This window comes from Medicago sativa, chromosome 7, assembly GCF_051527215.1.
Source record: "Medicago sativa cultivar Bolivia chromosome 7, Bolivia_mono, whole genome shotgun sequence".
Taxonomy (NCBI): domain Eukaryota; kingdom Viridiplantae; phylum Streptophyta; class Magnoliopsida; order Fabales; family Fabaceae; genus Medicago; species Medicago sativa.
This window is the reverse complement of record NC_140755.1, coordinates 49,789,340-49,812,776: the sequence shown is the minus strand read 5'-3', so window position 1 is coordinate 49,812,776 and position 23,437 is coordinate 49,789,340. Positions and strand designations below refer to the sequence as shown.

At 33.0% G+C, this 23,437-nt stretch overlaps 3 protein-coding genes across 4 annotated transcripts; 1 reads left to right on the top strand and 2 right to left on the bottom strand.

Moving 5' to 3' along the window:
- Positions 1–717: 717 nt before the first annotated feature.
- Positions 718–2,997, bottom strand: LOC146906451 (uncharacterized). Its single transcript, XM_085727306.1, has 3 exons — positions 2,255–2,997; positions 1,912–2,038; positions 718–1,233 (listed from the first exon to the last, which is right to left on the bottom strand). The coding sequence occupies exons 1-3, from the start codon at positions 2,785–2,787 to the stop codon at positions 838–840; spliced, it is 1,056 nt and encodes a 351-aa protein (XP_085583432.1). The 5' UTR covers positions 2,788–2,997; the 3' UTR covers positions 718–837.
- A 5,693-nt stretch (positions 2,998–8,690) lies between these two features.
- On the bottom strand, positions 8,691–9,930 carry LOC146906450 (uncharacterized). The gene is made up of 2 exons (XM_085724870.1): positions 9,058–9,930; positions 8,691–8,950 (listed from the first exon to the last, which is right to left on the bottom strand). Exon 1 carries the CDS (start codon positions 9,840–9,842, stop codon positions 9,117–9,119), a length of 726 nt encoding a protein of 241 aa, XP_085580996.1. The 5' UTR covers positions 9,843–9,930; the 3' UTR covers positions 8,691–8,950; positions 9,058–9,116.
- Positions 9,931–17,924: 7,994 nt separating this feature from the next.
- On the top strand, positions 17,925–21,489 carry LOC146906449 (uncharacterized). Of its 2 annotated transcripts, XM_085728071.1 has the most exons (8): positions 17,925–18,295; positions 18,397–18,705; positions 19,903–19,978; positions 20,103–20,174; positions 20,255–20,389; positions 20,492–20,563; positions 20,831–20,992; positions 21,109–21,489. In XM_085728071.1, the coding sequence occupies exons 1-7, from the start codon at positions 18,275–18,277 to the stop codon at positions 20,959–20,961; spliced, it is 816 nt and encodes a 271-aa protein (XP_085584197.1). In that variant the 5' UTR covers positions 17,925–18,274; the 3' UTR covers positions 20,962–20,992; positions 21,109–21,489. The 2 variants fall into 2 exon arrangements, with proteins under 2 accessions (XP_085584197.1, XP_085584196.1); XM_085728070.1 differs by having other exon boundaries at positions 20,255–20,563.
- Positions 21,490–23,437: the final 1,948 nt, after the last annotated feature.

The window sequence follows — 23,437 nt, the reverse complement described above, 5'->3', positions numbered from 1 at the left end:
TTAACTCGTAATAATATTTATTTTTACAATCTTTTCATTTATTTTTGCAATACTTAATAGTATGTTGGTAAGACTAAGACAGAGACGAAATTGTTAGAGCGAATGTTCTTTTTCGAAGGGCATAATCGAAGTATAATGTTCAACAAGTCGGTGTAACTGTTGAGTTCTTTCAGGGTGAACTCAATGGAGTCAGTTATAGTGATCCTGCTACTATGAAAAAATATGCTCGACGTGCTTAACTGGGCGGAACGACCACTTAGCACAGGAAATCAAGCACCTTTTTCATATATTTAAACAATATTATTTTTAATTGTATTTTTTGGTGAACTGATCAATTGAATTGAAAAAACTAAATATTATTTAGTTTGGCTCCACTTTTAAAAAACATTGAAAACTGTACCAAAAGAAACCAACATGAATTTTGCTTGTATGGTAATTTTGACTTAAAATCGAACCAAAATAAATTGTTAAACCCTTACTAATATGATCACTATGAGTGGTATTTTGAAATAATTTTTTTTAGAGAAGGCTATTGCGGTGTTAAGACACCACATTAGAGAAAAGACATAAAACTTATGTTGGCCCCTCCAATCCTAATAAATCACCAAAAATACCGCAAAATATATTAAAATAGTCAACATAAAGAAAAGCAACCTATTTTGGGGGGACTATACCAAAACCTGAGTTAAAATGATATACCAAGATCTCTCTTAAGATTTTAAAGTTATTTAAAAAAGGGTGCAATATATTATTCAGTGATTGGACATCTTTTATTAACTTAATCTTTCTACAAGATTTTTATTTTAACTAGGTGTCCATTGGAAATTCAAACAACATCTAGATTCCAACCTCATAATCCATTATGCCATATCCATTTTTCATTTCATTTCCATCAATATAGCCACCAACATCATCCTCTTGGGTTGCCCAATCTTCATAGTTGAAGTCATTGTTGTCATCCTCATTCCCATTATCCATCATTTCCTTTTCACAATCTTGAGCAATTGTGACTTCCCTAATATAGTTTTGAAGCAATTTTCTTCTTGGACTAGTGTTGCTCCTCTTTTCTAATTTCATCTTGGATTTCAGACTCCTCTTAGTAGCATTCCAATGATTCTTGATGGAATTCTCAGTACGTCCAGGCAATCTCTTTGAAATTTCTGCCCACTTGTTCCCAACTTCTTTATGAGCATCAATTAGAATTGCATCCTCCTCTTCATTCCATGGTCCCTTCTGTATTTAATGTGTGGATATTAGATGTACAAAAAATTGAATAGAGGAAAATTATCATCTCTTCAATTTGTTAAAGAAAGATTTTAAAGTAATCAACATGTCTTTTTGTGTAATATTTGTATGACTTATCTAACAAGACATGCTATATGAAATTAAACGAGACAATTTATATTGCACATGTAATTAAAAGAATCACATAGTTATTTCATGAAAAGTGTTTCAGTGACAAAAGATTTTGAACAAAAATAATTAATGAGACTTACATATGAAGAACTTATGTTTCATAAGATATATATTTTGGCACAAGTAGGGTCAATGCAACATATTTTGAGGTGTAAGGCAATCAATGATTTGAGAACTTTAATGTTTAAGATATATTTAACTTTTCACAAAAATTTATGTAAATATCAATTTAGTGGAAAATTTCTTTACAATAAATTACATTTTTTATTATAAAATAATGTATAAAATATTTATTGAATAAATATATGACACTTGATGTTAAAATATAAAAAATTACGAATATACTTTTTTGAAAATTGATATAATTTGGTATATATGTGCGTAAAAGAGAAAGACTAAAATATAACAACATAAAAATGAGAAGGACGAAAGCTTATATATATATATATATATATATATGTAGAGAGAGAGAGAGAGAGAGAGAGAGAGAGAGACCCTAATATTTGGTTGAAGATGGTTAGTCCATCTCTCCCAACACTGTTTCCCAGTCTTTCCATCCAAGAATTCAGCAATATATGACCATTGTTTAAGCCCTAACAAACTCACGAACTGGACAAGAATGCTACAAAATGATAAAATACAATTAGTTGTTTTTCATTTGTCAACTATTGATAACAAGTTGAACAAAACAATTATAAACCAACATTAGGATAAAATGAATAAAATTAACAAAAAAATTCAGTAAACATTTCGTATAACCATTAAGTATTTAAAAAGAGATGCAAAGAATCATGAAATCATTGTGAAAGAGATACAATATTTTGAATGATTTTTATACCTGTCCTCATCTGCAGTCCATTTGGCTTTGATTGTATGAGTAACTTTGGTCAAAATTTCATTATTCTTTACTTGATCACTCTTTTGTTGGTTCTTGTCAACAAGAACGAGTCTTTGATCAGCATCCAGAGGGTTGTTTTCAGTTCTATCAATGGAATAAAGATGTTCTTGGAGCTTAAACATCATTTCTTGGATTTGAGGTTCTGAAGGTTTACTAAATTGAAGGGAATTGTTTTGGTAGAAATTCCAAAATCCTTTGTCAGTGTTTAGGTAGCCATGCACGGCTTCCATTTTGTTATTAACAAAACCTTCTGCGGACTCATTGGTGTGTGTAGGTTTGAATGCAGGGCTTGGGATCATAAGAAAGGGACCAGTGGAGGAATGATCTATTGCAGCCAAAACAAAATGATGGTTAGCATCATTAAGAGGTGGAAAAGAAACCATAGTACGAATCTCTGGTTTCATGCATTGATTTAGAGGGAAAACCCCATAGATATAGGGAACATTTTCTATGTAATGTGGATTAAACTCCATATTACAGAGAGAGATCCACTTGACAAAAATATGTGTTGTGTGTGTGATTGTATGAATGCAATGTAAGTGGGGAGTTTGTGCATAAGTGAATCAGGGTCCAAAAGTTCTTATAGGCTCAAGAGATAGTGAGTCACGCAGGACACGTGAACAATGCTATGATAACATTAAACGATTTAGTTTTTTTTTTATTTCTAATACCGTTGAGTATGCACGTGAACACCCTCAACTGAGAAAATATTTTATGTTGACTTATTTATCTTCGTATTATATTTTTTATAGTAATTAAATATAATCGAAATGATTATGTTTTTAAAAAGTCGTATATTTTACTGGAAGCGTTGAACAAATAATTAAATCACATCAAAAAATACATGTCTTACTTTTGAATAAATTTATATGCATTGTCAGTGTTACAATATTTTTCGCATGCATCTTAAAAAGAGTTTTCACATCATATAATAGGAATAGCGGGTTGTATGTTTTTACTCCCCTGTTCCTAAATACATGTCGCACTTGATCACTTCACACATGCCAATGTACAACTTTGATCATTAATATTTTTAATTGTCTATAATTAAAAATTATAAAAAAATTATATTTTGAAAAAAAAAACTCATTTAGACAAATCAATTATCTTCATATTATTTTTTATAGTAATTGTATTTAATTGAAATGATTATGTTTTTAAAAAGTCTTATATTTTTACTGGAAGCGTTGAACAAATAATTAAATCACATCATGAAATACATATCTGGCTTTAGAATTAATTTATATGCATTGTTAGTGTGACAATATTTTTCGCATGCATCTTTAAAAGAGTTTTCACATCATATAATAAGAATAGCAAGTTGTATGTTTTTACTCCCCTATTCCTAGATACATGACGCACTTGATCACTTCACACATGTCAATGTACAACTTTGATCATTAATATTTTTAATTGTCTATAATTAGAAATTATAAAAAATATATATTTTGAAAAAATAACTCATTTACACAAATCAAACAACATCTTATATACTATCATTTGTCTTTATATATTAGTTAAAACATATGGTCAAAGTAGGTTACGTGAGTAGTATATATGGTCAGACACTGCACATGTATTTAGGAATGGATGGATAATTTTTTTTTTAATGGAAAATGTTAGTATATTAATTATGATATTAGCTTATCCTTTTTTAAGATTTGAACTATGCACCTTTAACTCTTCAACCCTTGCCTCAACCAATTGAGCTACCCAACCCCTTCGAGTATTATTTTTATTTAATTGTTCATGCGATGTTTGTTTTGTGGTTAGAATTTAACCTTCTAACATTAATGGATGAAGTTCAAATCTCCTCATGGACGATTGATGATGACAATTAGAGTCACTTGATTAATAATAATTTACCCCCTATTCAAATTTTTCTAAAACAACTACTACTGTTATTTAATATAAATATGACAAAGATTTCTTCTTAATAGTATTTAAAGGAAACAAAAATATTGTGAAAATAACACATATTTTTATGTAATGAGTCTAAATGCTTTTTTTTTGTCAATTTTTCATTTTAGTCATAAACATGAAATATATATTTATTTTTCAAAATAAATTTATAAAATATAAAAGGAAAATATTCAAGTTTTGTGTCGTTATACCAGAAATTCTTATAGTTTATGCAAATAAAAGTTTTTATTTTATTTTATTTTATTTTATAAAAGACTACTATAATGCAAATGCATCATTATAAACTATTGAAAACTCACATATATTGACACTCCAACAATGCGAATGAACACAAAGCTAGTATATGTCAAACATAAAACATTTGATTTAGAATTACTTTTACTCTGATAGAATCCTAATCCCTCCATCATACAATAATTATCGCATTTGAGCATTTACCCACAAAAAAAAAAGGATAAAGAAAAGAAAAGGATAATTATTTTATTAAATCATCATTAACTAATGACTTATTTTATAATATGCATAGAGACCAAGTACAAAAATATAATTTGATATATTTAACCTTATTGTTAATATACATCAAATATACTAAGGGATAATAAACAATATACTACAACACGATTAGGATTTGGCCACTCTGCTAAGGTTTGGCTTTTTCCATCGACATGACCACCATATGCCCTTGGCCATGCATGGTTCCATGCTTATCAGTGCATTCGACTTTTGCTTCTTCACCACAATGTTCTTTTGCATAAGTTTTATAAAATCCAATCGATGTTTAAGTTAGTAAATTACCCTCTCCGACAATTAAAGGAGATGTGTTATGCATTAAAATTACCCAAGAGTAATACGAGAAGGGCATATTGTAAAACAAATCTTCATGGAAGGCTGCTTATGAACAAGGAAGACAAGCCCTTGTCAACATTAGACTGTAAGTTATTTCATAAAGAACATAAGAAATAACTACTTAAACAGCGGAAACTTAAATTGAAGGATCAAGGCATACCTCCAGCCATTGCTCCTGCTTGAAGAAGTTGAGGCTCTTCTAAACCTTCCACAATCTCACTTTGATGGTGTAAGTCTTCTGAATAGAGATGTTAGGCTTAGGGAACCAAAACTGATGAATTGCAAGCCTATATATAACTTCTGCCATCAAGAAGTTATGGTACGTGCGACAACTGCTCCTCATTCCAAATGGGATAGTGGGCAGTTACTATAATTGAGGGAAAGAATAAAAGACCACTTTCTGTTTAATGGGTAATTACCATAATGGGCCCTTAATGATAATTACCACTTATTTAAATAATAATGGGAAAAAATCCAACATTCTCCCACTTGGTCGACATATTCTTTCACTCATAATAATAAGAAACAAAACACATGGATCATAGCGATAAGTCCTCTATATAATCGAGTATTATCTTCTATGTATCACAATGTATTATGTCTCTAACCAAATCATATAACTTAATGAATAAACTCTTATCATTTATGTTTATTCTGGTTCCAAACTTAAACGGTATTTCTCAAAATCAAATGTGTACACTTTAGAGATCCAAATATGAGAAAATACCATACATATAGTTTCATAAAACTAAAATCGTTCTTACAACGAAAATCAGGCATAGGAACCAAATCCCATCCTTTCTACATGATCCTTAAATTTGACGGTTGCATGCCTTTAGTCAACGGATCATCAGTCATCAATTCAGTGTCAATATGCTCAATAGCAATTGTTTGATCTTTAACGCGCTCCCTTATGGCTAAGTACTTAATGTCGATATACTAGATTCGACTTTTACTTTATTATTCTTAGCCATAGAGCCGCAACTGAATTGTCACAAGACATACTTAATGGTCTAGAAATTGAATCCACAATTTCCAACCCAAAATGAAACTATTTATCCATACACCATGTGATGTAGCCTCAAAACATATACAAACTTAGCTTCCATTGTGGAAGTGACGGTCAAGGTTTGCTTAGTGCTTTTTCAAGAAACCACCCCGCCGGCTAACAAAATTATGTAACCGGATGTTGATTTTCTTTAATTAGACACAATCAGTAAAGTCTGAATCAAAGTAACCTTTGACCAATAAATGTTCAGTTTGCCTATACATAAGCATGTAGTCCTTGCAGCTTTTCAATATTTCATAATTTGATTACTATGAAATCTACTTAATATCCCAATTACAAATGCAATGTCAGGTCGTGTGCAACCTAAGCATACATTAGGCTTCCAAACAACGGGAGCATATGGAATATTAAGCATTTGTTCCCTCTCAAAATCTTTCTTCGGGCATTGTTCCATATGGAACCTATTACCCTTCACAATAGGTGCTACACTTGGTGAACAATCTTTCATCTGAAAACTCTCTAAGACCTTATTGAAATATACCTCTTGTGACAAGCCGAACTTATATGAACTTTGTCTCTTGGAATCTTAATTTCAAAACTCTTAGAAAGAAATTGTTTCACCTCATATAACAAACATTATCATTGGTAGCAAGTAAAATATCATCCACATACAAAATAAGGAAACAAATTTTACTCCCATTGACCTTCTGGTATATACATTGATCCATAATGTTCTCTACAAATCCAAAAGAAGAGATGACATCATGAAATTTTAAATACCATTGACGGGAAGCTTGTTTGAGTCCATAAATGGATTTCTTAAGCTTGCATACCAAATGCTCATCACCACTAGAAGAAAATCCTTCTGGTTGTTTCATGTAAACCTTTTCTTCTAGATCTCCATTCAAAAATGCAGTTTTCACATCCATTTGATGTAGTTCTAAGTCAAAATAAGCAACTAATGCTAAGATGATGCGAAGAGAATCCTTCTTAGATACAGGGGAAAAAGTCTCCTTGTAATCTATTCCTTCCTTTTGAGTAAATCCTTTGGCAACGAGTCTAGCTTTATATCTTTCAATGTTGCCTAATGAGTCTTTCTTTGTCTTAAAGACCCATTTACAACCAATGGCTTTTAAACCATTAGGCAACTCGACAAGATCCCAGACTCCATTAGATGCCATTGAATTCATCTCATCTATCATAGCATCATACCATAAATTTGACTCTCTAGAACTCATGGCTTGTGAAAACGTTTCAGGATCATTTTCAGCACCAATATTATAGTCCAATTCTTGTAAATATACGACATAGTTACTAGGTATAGCTGACCTTCTCTCTCTAGTAGATTTCCTTAATGTTGGTTCAACATTTTCCGAAGGATCATGTTGCTCAACCATTTGTTCAACAATTTCTGGAAATTCTTGAACATCTTTATTTACTAGATTGTTATCGGCTGCTTGTGGAACTTCAATGACTGATTGTCTAATACCCATTTGATCTTGAGGGGTACTCTGAATGACAATCAATCTGTCACTTGAAGTGGACGGTTCAGCATCAATTTGACTTTTATCAGAATCAGTGTCCTGAAATTGATTGCTCCCACTAATCAAGTCATTTTCAAGAAACTTTGCATTTCTTGATTCCACAATCCTAGTGCTATGTGATGGACAATAGAACCTATACCCTTTAGAATTTTCGGCATATCCAATGAAATACCCACTTATAGTTCTAGGGTCTAGTTTCTTTTCTTGTGGATTGTAAACTCTTACTTCAGACGGGCATCCCCAAACGCGTATATGATGCAAACTCGGTTTCCAACCTTTAAATAACTCAAACGGTGTCTTTGGGACAGCCTTGGTTGGAACACGGTTCAATATATACACTGCCGTTTTAAGAGCTTCAGTCCACAAGGACTTTGGAAGTTTTGAGTTGCTACGCATACTCCTAACCATGTCCATTAAAGTTCAGTTTCTTCTTTCTGACACCCCATTCTGGTCCGGAGAACCAGGCATGGTATATTGGGCAACAATCCCATTATCTTGAAGAAACTTCGCAAATGGACCCATGGCTTGTCCATCCTCAGTATATCTACCATAATATTCTCCACCTCTATCTGTTCTCACGATCTTAATTTGGTTTTCGCATTGCTTTTCTACTTCAGCCTTAAAAACTTTAAAGGCATCCAATGCTTCATACTTATTATGAAGCAAGTAGACATGCATATATCGTGAGTAATCATCAATGAAAGAGATGAAGTATTTCGGACCTGGTATGTCCATATCTGGACAACATATATCTGAATGTATGATTTCTAATATTTTAGAACTCCTCTTTGCACCTTTCTTATACTTGTTAGTCTGCTTTCCCTTAATGCAGTTTACACAAGTTTCAAAATCAGTGAAATCTAAAGTACCAAGTACTCCATCATCCACTAGTCTTTTGATTCTCTGAATGGAGATATGTCCTAATCTCCGGTGCCACAAAATAGAGGATTCCTCATTTATAACACAACATTTAGTTCCAGCGTGAACATGCATAACATTATTAGTGGCATTATTTTGCAAATTAATTGAGAAAAGACCATCGGATAATACACCATTTCCAACAAAATTAGATTTATAAAACAAATTGAAAGATGTTTCATAAAAATTGAAAGAGTATCCCAAAGGTACAAGTCTTGAAATGGAAATTAAATTTCTAGAAAAACTAGGAACATAGAAAGTCTTTTCCAAATTTAAAACAAAGCCACTACTTAAAACTAAATTGCATGTTCCAACAGCCTCCACATGAGAACGCATCTTGCTTCCTGAATAGATGCCTTGCTCACTTGGAAGTGGTTTCCTTAGGCTTGTCATACCCTGCAAGGTATTCGAAACATGGATTGTAGAACCAGAATCAATCCACCATGTGTTATAAATAACATTAACCATATTAGACTCATAACAGACAAGTGAGATTGATTTACCTTTGTTTTCAAGCCATTTCTGAAACTTGGGGCAATCCTTCTTCATGTGTCCCTTCTTTTTACAAAAGGAAACACTTGGATTCTTTCTTAATTCCACCTTGAGGTGGTATTTTGCCTTTCCCCTTATGTTTCGCTTGATTCATGTTCTTTCTTTCAGTTGCAACAAAAACACTCTCGCTCTTTTCCATAGTCAACCTTCCTTCTTCTTGAACACACATGGTCAGGAGTTCATTAATTGACCATTTGTCCTTATGTGTGTTATAAGAAATCTTGAAAGGTCCATATTCAGGTGGAAGAGTGTTCAGAATGTAGTGCACAAGAAAAGAATCAGACATATCAACCTCAAGAGTCTTTAGCTGTGCTGCTAAGTCCCTCATTTGCATGATGTGCTCACGCACACCTTTCACAGTGACAAGCTTCATGGATGAAAACTTCATTATAAGGGTGCTAGCAAGTGCCTTATCTGATGTTTTGAATTGTTCATCAATAGCCTTAAGCAATGCTTGGACATTATCATGCTGATCGACACAACCACGGATACTAGCAGAGATGTTGGTCTTTATGAACATCACACTGAGACGGTTAGACCGCTCCCACATTTCATAAAGATCAACGTCTTCCTGAAGGCTAGTTTCAGTAACTGCAGGTGGTTCGTCTTTCCGAATAGCATAATCGATATCCATCCACCCTAAGTGAAGAAGAATTCTCTCCTTCCACACCTTATAGTTTTCACCCCTTAGTTCGGGAATTTCACACTTAAAATCAGAAAAATTCATAGGCTGCATAGCTGCAAAAATTGAACATACATGCTTATAATTAAAATTGAGACTACTAAATAAATATCATGTTTTACCAACGTAAATCATGTTTCAAACTATGAACCTAGTGACATAAAATTTACCTGTGGGCTAAAATTTTATTCAATTAGATTCATATAACCGAATGACAAAACTATCAATTTATGCTCCTTTTTCTAATTCCTGAGGGTAAGTTAGAAAATATAAATTGATATTTCATCCTAATTAATTATACAAAACATAACAAAAATTCCTGTGGGATAAGATTTACTATGTTCAATATAATTAATTACCATCAATGTCACAACCATGATCTTAAAACTTAATATACAATTTTGCATAATTAAAGATGCTGTGGCTACTCCTTAATTAATTAAAAATTACATAGATCAACTTGACATTTAACTTAGAATAAATTGCATAAACCGAAAGCAATTTAATTTATACAATTGTATGATTAGGCTCAAATATCATACACACATTAGGTGCCATATTGGTAACACACATGAAGTAAGCATGTAATTTTATAACACTACAATGCAGATACCGAATATAACATATAGTGATACAAAAATATATGTTGCACTGCATCATAAAGCTTAAAACAAATAAACAATGGCACAATAGCATAGCATATTATTATTATTATAATAAAATTAAGCAATTCAATCAAATTAGTCGCAACAAATTAAAAGTCTACGACAACAGCAGTAGAACAAAAGCAAACCGTAATACCAAATAAATTATGATTGTAATATAGGGCACTAAAATTGGTAATGCTGATGCTTGAGTCGGTTGGAGAAAATGGGGCACACACACAACTGAATTACCGATAATAATTTTTGAAAATTTATGAGAATGCAGCTTCAACCTCTTGAAGGGTCTTTGACCCGATTGAAAACATAGCAGACCCAGTTTTAACAAATTTCAATTTCATAGTCTTTTAACACCAGAATTAAAAATTAAATGCAGAATAATGAGTAAAAACATTTTCTTTATGAATTCAACGTGTTTCTGCATCTCAATCGCTCAAAATGAAATTGAAGATTTTCAAAATTCAAAACGTGAAATGGCAAGGCAGAGGCTAAAGTGGGCTCTGATACCACATGTAAGTTATTTCATAAAGAACATAAGAAATAACTACTTAAACAGCGGAAACTTAAATTGAAGGATCAAGGCATACCTCCAGCCATTGCTCCTGCTTGAAGAAGTTGAGGCTCTTCTAAGCCTTCCACAATCTCACTTTGATGGTGTAAGTCTTCTGAATAGAGATGTTAGGCTTAGGGAACCAAAACTGATGAATTGCAAGCCTTTATATAACTTCTGCCATCAAGAAGTTATGGTATGTGCGACAACTGCTCCTCATTCCAAATGGGATAGTGGGCAGTTACTATAATTGAGGGAAAGAATAAAAGACCACTTTCTGTTTAATGGGTAATTACCATAATGGGCCCTTAATGATAATTACCACTTATTTAAATAATAATGGGAAAAAATCCAACATAGACATGATGAAAAAGCTTTCAAATATGTGGGAAACTTCAGGTCAGTGGAAGATGATCTCTTTTGGAAAGAGGATTTTATGAGTTTCCATTTAATTCTTATGAGAACCTGCACACCATTCGATTGATGGGCACCATGAATCTCAAGCCATGAGTGATTCATCTTTCAAGTGGACAAAAGACTTCAATCCATAAACTCAACGAAAAATTATGCTCATGTTTAGATTCTTCTCACGGAGTTTCCACAAGAATATTCGTATGATAGGACATTATTTGAAATTTCTAGAGTGGTCAGCACTCCCCTTTCATTAGATGCTTCTACTCACAATAGGGTTTTTTGGCCACCACCTCTCTCGATGTGTCTTTGATGAGATCATGGTGGAAAAGAGAGGGTTATGCCTTAGATGTGGAGGTTTTTTATGAATGGTTTCCAGATTTATATTCTCAATGCAAGGTTATAAGGCCACTTTGTTTCCAATTATAGGTGGTTGCACCCTCTGAAGGAGGACAAGAAAGTTGATAGTAACTCTAAAGTCCTACAATTTATGAAGAAACAATATAGGATTGGGTTATTGGTAAATCCAAGATGACCAAGATTATGTCCCTTGAAAACAACCCAAAAGCAAAAAACGTTAAAATCCTTAAGTTGGCTGCAACGCCTACGATGATTGAGCAACCTTAGATAGCAAAAAAAAAAACAGACACTATCCCACAACTATCAGTGACTTCAAAAGCAAGTACTTCATTTAATTTTACATTGAAAAATATTAGAGATGGAATGGTTCAAGGTAATTTAGAAACTTCCAATATTTCCAATGTATAAACACTCTTTATCTTGGAACCTGTGTTAGAGGCGATTCCTGAAGCCAATGAGAATATTTATGATAAGGACGTCGAAACTACTCCACATTCCACAACATCACAAAATATCCTTGAAGCCAACCCCAACAACTGAAAATTGTTCCTGCAACCTAGCCTACAAAGGAAACTAGTGTCTTTCAATTTCCTCAAATGTGTGTCCAGATGCAAAAAAATATTGATTAGATTCATCAAGCTTGGGATGATGAAAGGGAGGGCAATGATATTCCTTTCACGCCTTATTTGAATAAGAACAAGAGAGAGGAGATATAAAATGGCTATAAATTTCAAGGTTTCTTTCATGGTCCTTGGTCGTTTCTCATAGACTTCAAGGTTGTCTTAGGAGCCCACGAGAATAGGAGTGGCATTGCTTATCTAGCGTTTTAGATTGTATTCTTTTGGACAAGTTCCTGGTGTGGTGTCTGCTCACCATAGGCGCTTTAAAGACATTGTCTCTGTTATTTGGAAGCCTTTGTCTACTCATTGGACTAAGGTGAATTCAAACAACTAATTATCAAACCATAGAGATTGCAGTTAGCTCGATATCACTTGTATAAACATAACTCTAAACAAAGTTTTATAAAAGTGGTTTGTCGACGTGATCAAAGTAAACTAGCCAAGATAAAGAAAATTGTGATGAGATTAAATTTTTGTAGTTGTTCCTCATATTTTTCCTCTTAGTGTGTGTTTGGTTCTGCGGTGATAAAAATTGATTTTGATAGAATTGATTTTAAATGAATTGATTCTGATCAAAAGTGAGTTGAGTGAAATTAATTTGTGTTTGGATACATTAATATGAAAGTGATTCCTACCGATATATGTTGTTTGGATAGTTTGAATCAAAATTGATTTTAAATGTATAATTACCAAAATGGGTTTCATTATAATTATAAGTATTTACAAATACAATTAGATTTCATTTCAATTTTATATAATTATTCAAATTTAATTTGTATCATTAAATTTAATATTTTATAATTGTAAAAAAAAATTAGTTATTTATAAAATTGTTTTGACAAAATTATTCATAAATAATTTAAATCATATATTAAGGGCTGCTATGATAAAAACATCCATGAAAAACGTGAATTTAAATTATTAAGAAATCCATAATATAAATAGGTAGGCTTTTGTCATGTTTAACGTCAAAATAAATAAAAGTGGGTTTAATCGTATAAAATATATCAGCAATTTTTTTTTAGTTAGCAATTTATTGTTTTAGTGCAATTTATGATCTACAGGAAAAAAACTATATTGCAGATCCTAGATAATTTGTTGAGTGAATTAGTATAAAGGAAAGGACAAATATGTAAAAAAGAGAGCATCCATTCATAAAATAATAAATAAATTGTAATCAATTCCCACCGTGTTTCCAAAAGCTACTATTACCAGCTTCTACTGGAATTGCTTTTACATGCCAGACTCAATTTTAAAAATAAGTTACCCAAACATCAATTTTTTAGCAAACTCACTTTTAAGAAGTTTAAACTCATGTTTACGGCTCCCCACCACGCAACCAAACGAGTACTTAATAGATCATATATTTCTCCATCTCAAGCGAACGTTGTGAGATCTATTAAACCAACTGATTTTCGATGCGTCGGTGACACTTGAGACCCATCACTGTTTTATTAGATATTGTTATTAAATGGTTATAAATGAATAATATACTCACTCGAGACCCATTTAAATATTAATAAATAGATGTATGCATTTAAGATATTCTTAGAGACTAATTAGTAATTAGAACTACATTTGGTGAGAAGTTACTGTATCATACAATGTATAAATACACAGCTCATCTCATGGTCGTCTGTCCCTCACTTCTCCTCCATCCAATGCACATAGGATTCCGGGTGGTGCTTCAGTGCCATTGTGGCGGGAAAGGCACATGCCTTTGCACCAGTAAAAAGCCGCCGCCGCGTGGCACTTCTTTGTTTTAAAAAAAATAAATAATAAAAAAGGGAACAATAAAATAAAAGAAAGAAGTGAAAAGGAAAAAACGCTTACCACAGAAGTTGAAAAGGGAAAAACGTGGCTTCTCCTTTCTCCTTGTAACACCTAAACCTCCAATCGCCGCCGTCCAGAACTTCCATCGCCGCCGTCCAGAACCTCCATCGAAGGAGGTGCAGTGGAGGACGGTGCCGGAGAGAGACGATGAGCCATTGGTTTACACGGTGACAAATGCTTTTTGGATCGAAATGGAATCATACAAAATGATTACGTTACAGATAAAATGCTACTCCCTCCGTCCCATAATACTTGACACAGTTGACCTTATTACGCATGACAATGCATAACTTTGAGCTTAAATATCTTGAATAATATATTAGAAAAAATTATGAAAATTTGATATTTTGAAAATACTCATCGAGACGAATCTAACGACATCTTATATGATATTATTTATCTTTGTATATTAGTAGAAAAATACGGTCAAAGTAAGTTATGTCAAAATTGCACATTTTCAAATGGGTCATCTATTGCGGGACGGAGGGAGTAATAAAAAGATGATGCTGAATTCAACTCTGGTAATAATAGCAATATTGATTTTGAATTTTGCTAACCAAGAACAAATTAGCAATTCAAGAAGCCTGCAAGTAGAAACAGAGAGAAAGAAAACAGGTCACATTCCTAACAATAATCAATAACAAACAAACCAAAGGGAGGAAAAGAAATTTAACATATTTTGAATGGTCCTCGTGGTAATTGTAGTTGTTTGCACAAACCGAAATAAGTTAGATAAACCAATATATATTTGTCACCTCAGCCAATAAATTTGTGAATGTTGTAGTGTTTGCAGAAATACATGAAATGCTTTGCAGCATCCAATCACACTGAAATTGAAGCAAAAATGTGGGTGGTGAAATTGTGAAGCAAAAATCAAGAGCTTATTTTGTGTTTGCAATGGTGGAAAGGGACAGGCCTATCACAATTGACATGGAAATTGATCTTGAAAACAAGTGATAATCATATACAACATTCCAATAGAACAATATTTTACGAGTACTGATATTTCTATGTTCAGTGTATGAGGCGCTCAAAACTCATGTACACCATTGCAAAGCATCATTCTTTTAGACATTATGTGGTAAAGCTGGTAAAATTATTAACATCTTCATTGGCAATAGTCTGCATCTCAAAGGGCGTCAGGTGTCCCTTTAGTGTTCAAAACTGCTCCAATTTCTTTAGTGTTCAAAACTGCATCTCAAAGGGCGTCGGAGGTGCAGCGGAGGACGGTGCCAGAGAGAGACAACAGAGGTGCAGCGGAGGACGGTGCCGGAGAGAGCCGACGGTGGTGCATCGAAGGACGACGTCGGAGATTGGCAACAGTGGTTCACCACTTGTTCATGGTTGTTCCTTCTTCCGTTTCCTTCCTTTACTGTGATAAAAATTCAGTTTTTATTATTTATTTTTTTAAAACAAAGAAGTGCCACGTGGCGGCTTTTTACTGGTGCAAAGGCATATGTCTTTCCCGCCACAATGGCACTCAAGTGCCCCCCTAGGATTCCTCTTCACAAACAGCCACATATCAATCCGAACCGCAACAAGGCCGAGAAGAAAATCCAAAAGCTTAAAAGTAAAAGTTATTTATTTTTCATTCAACTAGTATCTATCAAAATCTTAATATCTTAATCTTAATCTTAATATATATAAATGTTAAACAGTGTTGCAAGCAACCCTGATTAACCCTAATCCCGCCCTTTTTTTAGGGTTCTGAAAAATATTATTTATGAAAAAAATCCCTCCAGAGATTCGAACCCATGCCTTGTTGGTTACTTCAAAGCATTTTAACCACCAAGCCACTTGCTGATTTTGTGATAGCATTTGGCTTCCACTACATGATATCCAATATTAAACTCCCTTTTCAAAAAACCAATTAATTCCTTTTCTTTTTTATCAAACAGTTTCGAACCCTTTTTTCTCCTTTCTCCTTCGCAATCTAAACCCAAAAGTCTCCGGGTTTTCAACCATTTCTTCCTCATTTTTCCTACGACATATGTCTTGAAAAATGAAAATGTAGGTGACCTTATAGGCTTATATGGTTGAATCACTTGATATGTTTCTCATACTAACTTTATACAGTAACTTTTTTCCTTTGATGTGTATTTTGAACTATTTAATTAGCTCATTGTTTAAATTTTGCTCATTGTTTAGATTTTGTATGACGAGTTGCAACTTCGGTGCATTTTATTCATTGTAGTCTTTATTGAAATGTTATACATAATATATTTAAACATGTCGACAACTAATAATATAGTAAACCTGATTCTTATATATGAAAATCGAAACAAACCCGTGCATCGCACGGGTTAGGTCTAGTTATATTATATTATTGAATTATAACCTTGAGTTAACTTTAGGTTTGTTAGAAGGGAGGTTGAAAATTTTAGATGCAAAAAGTTAATATTAAAAGCAGCGGCGAAGCTAACAAAAAATTTATGCACGGGTCAACTAAAAAGAATATTTTTTAAAAAAAATATTAACATATTAAATTTAAGGATAAAATATGTTTTTTGTCCTATAAATTATAATTTTTTAGGCTTAGTACTTAAGAAAAAAAATATTCCAATTTTGTCTCCATTTTTTAAAATTTTACAAAAAAAAAGTGTTTTCGGTCTTGGATTTAATCCTTGTAACAAAAAAATTAAGGCCTACAATTAAACAAGATCTTAAGGACTTAACTTAACAATCTCAAGTGTTGTAGAGACTAAAAATAAAATAATTCAAAAATTAGTCAATACATGAAAATTAACTTAGAGCAACAACAAATGAAAAAAAATTGACAATAGCTATTTAGAAATGTTGGACAAAATGCATTTCAAGAATCCAATTTTATCCATAATCGATTGTTTACAAAATAAATTAATAACGTATTTTTCAATGTAAACAAATAGTTTATTTACAAGAAAGTCATTGCCCATTTAATATGTTTATGACTATTGTCTAGATAATTTGTATTGTCGATTTTTTTTCTCTATAGTTGTTATTGAGACCGACCGATTTTATTTATAGATATTAAAACTGCGTGTTGAAAAGTTTATAATGCATTAAACTTAAACATAAAAACTAAATAAATTAAAAGAACTGATCTAATAGAAACGTTAAACTTAAATGACTCTATAGTGCATTTAATCTACTTTTTATTAAAAGAAAATTCTATGTTTTTTTAGAGGAGAAAACTCTAGGTTGACTATAATATAATCTTCTGCAAATAATAAAATAATTGTCATTTTAATCTTTGAATATGTGACGAGTAGTCAATATAGTCCAATAATGTATCAAAATTCTAAAATAGTTTATGATTGTGCATTATGTTAGTCAAAATAGTCATTAACATTAAAAGAGTATCTCAATGTTGACAATAAACATAATCAAAAATTATTTTAAAATTTTGTTAGATTCAAGAATTATTGTGCCTACTCGTCCTACATTCATAAATCAAAATGACTATTTTTCGAATAATAACTAATTTGGGAAGGTGCTTGTGTGACACAATAATCAATAAATCTTACAAAAGAGAATAGTCTCTCTCTTTACTGTTGAATTCGATTTTCAATTGGCAGCTTCTTCCCTCAAATTTCTCTGCGATTCTTTGTCTGGTTTGTGTCGATTTTTCTGTTCAAGGCTTTCCTCTAGTTTTGGCGTTTTCCTGTGACATGAAGATTGTGCTGGATGTATTATGCCGAGAGATCTATAATTCTCCGACAAGAAATTCAAATTTTTTGTCTGCTTGTGGATGCATCGCAGAGAATGTCGAAGCTAGGCTACCCCATTACATTGATATCTCTATTTTGCCCCTTTTACTGAAGAATATATGAGGATGTGTTTGTGGTTCGATTGGAGCAGGTATCAATTTTCTGATTTGAATCCACATAAGATTGCTTCATTTGTTTGTTGTGTTCTTTGATTGAGTTTGGGGTTTGAATCACTGATGGAGAAATCAATTGATTGTTTGGCTGACATTGTTCCTGGTCGTGAGAATTGGAGGATCAAAGTTCGTTTGCTTCGGATGTGGGAGGTTCCTGTGTTTCTCAAGCCTGATGAAAATCGCTGGAGATGGTCTTGATTGATCAAAAGGTATTTAATGAAATTGATATTTTGATGTTTCAGTTGTGTAATGGTGTGCTGAATCTTTCCCATTTTTCCTGATTGTCATTTTTTTGTGGGTGTTGTGTTAGGGTGCCAAGATCCATTCCACTGTTAGAAAACAGCTGTTATACGTTTTCCATAAGAAGCTGGTGGAAGGGGAGGTGTACAAGAAGTCATACTTCTCTGTTGTATGTGCACTATTGATAAGTGGGAGGTTTCACTGTCATTGCATAGCAGCGCTCTGGGAGTTTCAATATACAAGATGTTATACTTCTCTGGTAGTTGGCACTGCCATGCAATGTACAAGATGTCATACTTCTCTGAGGATGTGGGAGGTTCCATCCTTTTTGAACTCTGAACAACCAAACTCAATGGAGATGGTGCTTATAGATGAAAAGGTTAGTAAATTGTTCTGCTCCAATGTTTCATTTCTTCCATCTTTATTTTTTGGGTTCTTTCATTTGTTTCTTTAATTTCTTTATTTTTTGTTCTTTGTTGTGTGTGACTTTGAACTCTGCTATTTCTCCATATATGCACACTACACTGCACACCATATGTTTGATAAAATGACTTAGTGAAATGCAAGAGCATCGTCACATTTTATTGCGTTAGAGAAATAATTTATGTACCGAACAAAGCAATCGTTTACGTAAGTGGTTCTTAGTGGACGATATTGGCGTTCTTTCTATAAGTTCTACATTCATCTCCTCTCTTTGTAGTAATGTTTGAGTAGGCTACGTGGTTATTGTACATGGGCATTATCCTGCTTAGGTTGAATGGTTGTTTAACTTCAGCCCTACCAATGTATGCTGTAAATGATGCATATAAAAAAAATGTTGTGTGCTCATCCATTAGTGTATATGTCCATTAGAGTTCCACAATTCAAATGTTTCATTTTTCACTCAAGTTAAAATTAGTTGAGATCATTTTTATTTGTGTGATTTTTTGTTGGAGAGGAAGAGTAGTTTTGCTGGTTGACAAGCCATGCCAAGGTTCGTGTAACATATGTGGTTGTGGGAAGGTTCAAAGGTAGTTGGATGGGACCATTGTGTCCTTGACTTTGGCAATTGGGTCTCTTTTGTGTGTTGTTTTGGGTTTATTAGGTCTTATGTTTGTGCAGATGGCAACTTATCTTCCCCTGTTTTTAAATTTTGTACCACATGCCACATGGTGAATTCTTGTTAAATTATCTTAGTGTTTACCTAAGACATTCCATTCTGAGTATATCTTCTTATTCTTATTCATTGTATACCTTAACTATCTACACACATTTTGGCAGGGAGTTTATTTAACTTATATGGAACACTTGCATGTATGCCAAAGAAGTACCTGACCATTTTTGTCTTTGAGGAGACATGATATCTAGGAGATGTGGTATGTTTTTTAGTGTCTGTTGACTAATTCAATTGTCCAATCTAAATCTGACACGTGTGAGGGTATTGTGATGCATTCCATGGGGTTTTTATAGGCCAATTTTTGTTCAAGTTTCTTCATGCATCCTCTGCATGTGCATTGAGAGTGGAGATGCTCTGCTTCTAAATATTATAGAAAACTCTTCCATTGGTTCATATGGATAACAATGATAATGCACATAGGGCTGCTGTCTTTGCTCAAAGACGTATGGAGAGAAGAGAAAAGCTAAAAATGAGCAGGCAAAGGCGCACACTCGGGGTCTGTTTGCTGGGAGTTGGGCGCAGATGTGAGTTGTGATCCACCCTTAATCATCTGTCAGTGTATATTATTTTGTTCTTAGGCTATTAATCTTTTTAATGACTTTGTTTTTATGGTGTTAAAGTTAACCACCATGGTGGAGAAAATCCAATTTCCGTAAGCTCTAATCCTCAGTTACTTCCAAGTTCAGTTGCACGTAAGTCCCAATTTAAAGTTATTGTCTGCTTTTGTTAAGTTGATATTATCATCGAGATTTTAATCGAGGTATTATTTTAGTTGGAGTGGATAGACAAGATCATTTGCATAGGACTGCCCTATTTGCACAGAGGCGATTGGAGAGGAGAGAAAAGCTCAAAGCAAGTAGGCAAAGATTATCACTAGGGGGTTCTATGTATATAGTTAGGCGTGGATGTGAGTTTGCCCCCGGCTTTGATTGTACAGCAGTGTTGATAAATTTTCTTTTTTTATATTGTTGCGTTGTAATCTTTAAGTGTTTCTTTTATGATGTTGAAGTGAATCAAGTTGGTGGCCAAAATCGAGTTTATTTGGGCTCTAATCCTCCTTTAGTTCAAGGTTCAGTTGCAAGTAAGTGTTGAATCCTCCCTTTGTCCAAAAACATTAGAAATTTTCTCAGTTGCTGCTAAGTTCGAGTTTGTCCAATTCTTTGTTTTTATTTTATCTTAAAAAAAAGGTTTGAGTATAGTGAATGTATAAATGCATTTTATTTATAATAAACAAAGTCTTTTAGGCAGGTTATTCCAAAAAAATGTTCAGCGCATTTTTTATCTTGACTGATATCTATCCGTTTTAATCCAAATATGGTGGTCAAGATGATTTTCATTTTTCGTAAAGGATTTCGTTTGATTTGGCGTGCCGTGGTGTGGAGCTTATGGAGGGCGCGAAATGATCGAATCTTTAAGAACCTATCCTGTGGGGTGCCGGAGTTGGTGGAGGTGGTAGATAATTTTTATGTAGATAATTGATGCACAAATATCCTGTAGATAATTTTTATGTGTAAGTGTTTTACGGTTTATGTATGTGTGGTGTTTGTGTTGTCGAGTATGTGGTCTGGTGTGCGTATTATTTTTTGTTTTCGTGTGTCATGGAGAATGTGGACGACGCGTATTCAGGTGTTGGTCGTTTTCCACCCGTGCTGTTGGAATCCAAAAGCGTGTCTCTTGCGGTAATGGTGGGTGTTTAGCAGGGCTGCAGGAACGGTATTGAGGCTGGTGTATGCTGAGTTTTTTGCGGTGTCATCTGCTGCATATGTGTATATGGCAGCCTCATTTTTTCTGTTTTGTTGCTGTTTGGTATCTGTGACTTAGTGCCTGAATTTTGGCCTATTAGTTTTCTGTTTTTGGTGACAGTTTTATGCCTATGTTGGTGGCAGCTAGGTGTGGGGTTTTCTGCTATATCAGTGCCCTTTGTTTGTTTTAGTGTTTGGCCGCGAGTGTTTTGTGTATCTTGCACACGCTCGACGTGAATAAATTTAGCTGTTTCTAAAAAAAAAATAGTCATATTCTTTTTTTTTTTTGAAGGATAAATAATCACATTCTTATCATCCAAATTATGTCTATATGTGTGTTTATACACACACAAATTATAAGGCTGGTGAAACGACAAGTTTATCATACATGAATTGTTTACTTTAACCGTATAATTAAATTTAAAGCCACTTAATTTTGATCCTATGAATCATCTAATTGTGTTTGTTTAATGTATCCTTTGTAATATTTTTTGTTATGTGGAGATTTATTTTGATAAAAAAAGAATGACATTGTTTTATTAATTTATATGATGTTCGATTGATGAATCAAGGTTGGAGTTGTTCGGCATACTCCATCGAATGGGAGTGCGAATTTTTCGATCTCCTCACAGTGAATTTCTTCCGATATCTAGAGAAGGTTGAAGAGAAGAATAAAATGAGGTTTTTTGGCCAAACAAGGTTGAGTGAGATGGATAGTGGTTGAGGGACAAAAGCCGCCGCCGGCGGAGAGAAGGAACAATGGAACGTGTTTCTAATCTAGGTATAAAATAAAAGGAGATGAGGAAGAAGAGAATAGAGAACTAAAGTTAATGATAGCAGCTTGGGGATTGCCCAATTTTGGATAGTTTTGGGAGTGTAAGCCTAAAACTGTGGTGTAGATAGTTATATGTTTAAAAGTACATTTTTATTAAATTTAATAAGATAATTTCAAACCTAAAAGATTATATCATTGAATTTTTAAAATACCTACATCCTGAAATGTATCTTCAAAAATTCATTATTTTTTTTAGGGAAAAAGTTTATTATTGTTAAGTGTGCTAAAAATCAGGAGCTTAAGTTTAGTCTAAAAAAAATTACTTTTAATCTCTATTTGTATTTTTTAAAGACTATTTTGATGAATGAAAAAATTCATTTTTTGTAAAAAGTTCTCAAAATAGAGACTATTCATGCAAAATGCAACTTTATAGAGAACTAAAATTACCATTAAAATTTTATATCGACTAAACTTGGAACCTCATGATTTGTATGGATTAAAAACACATTTAGTCCATTTTTATGGTGTATGATTTACCTTATATTTATTCATATTTGTTTTGAATGAACACAATGATTTGTGTTCGAAAAGACGTTTTCATCATATCAATTATAAATGTATTAATAGAAATTATGTTCGTAAAATCTTTTGGAAAAAAAAAACATTCATCAATATGGATCACAATATTGCCGGAACGAAGAAATTGAATAGAGGTGATATATTGATTTTTAATGTTGGTTAGTAGTCTTTGAATTTTCATGTCGAAACCACATCCATGGTGTAGTGTAATTTGTAATCGTGAGTTATATGTCATGTATTTAATATCTATTGTATTTTGTATGTTTATCTGCGTTGTGTTTACCATTAAATCAACTTGAATTTTGGTCTCATTATTTATTATATCTGATTCAAATTACATTGTTTGATAGCAGATTAGCAGATACATTAACCCGTGGTATATTTTGTTTTCTTTTATAATTATTTATACAATTCAGATGTCCCGTCTTTCATCCCCTCCCTATCCATTTCCAACATTTGTTGCTGGCTCTGTCAAAATCTATGGCTACATTGATATCTGCACGTTGATAGAACGAATCTCTAAATGGTTCCACCTCATCAGGAAGCTCCAATTATATGTATCCAATTACTACCTTTTTTCTGCATCTTACGTTCCACATCCTTTTTCCTAATACTTACTCACAGATATAGACACTTTTTGTTTTCAATTTTTTTTAACCTGTTTTGGTCCTGTTCCAGAAACCCAATCAATTTTTCCTACGTTTGATTGAGAAGCTACATGTTTTTATTCTGATAAATATTTCGAAATTATTAAAATTTTAAACAACAATAGTGTAGTGAGAAACTATTCGAGCTGAAATATAGGTAATATTATTAATCAATAATTGAGGCAAAATGGCTTAAGGTGCTATCTTAACTG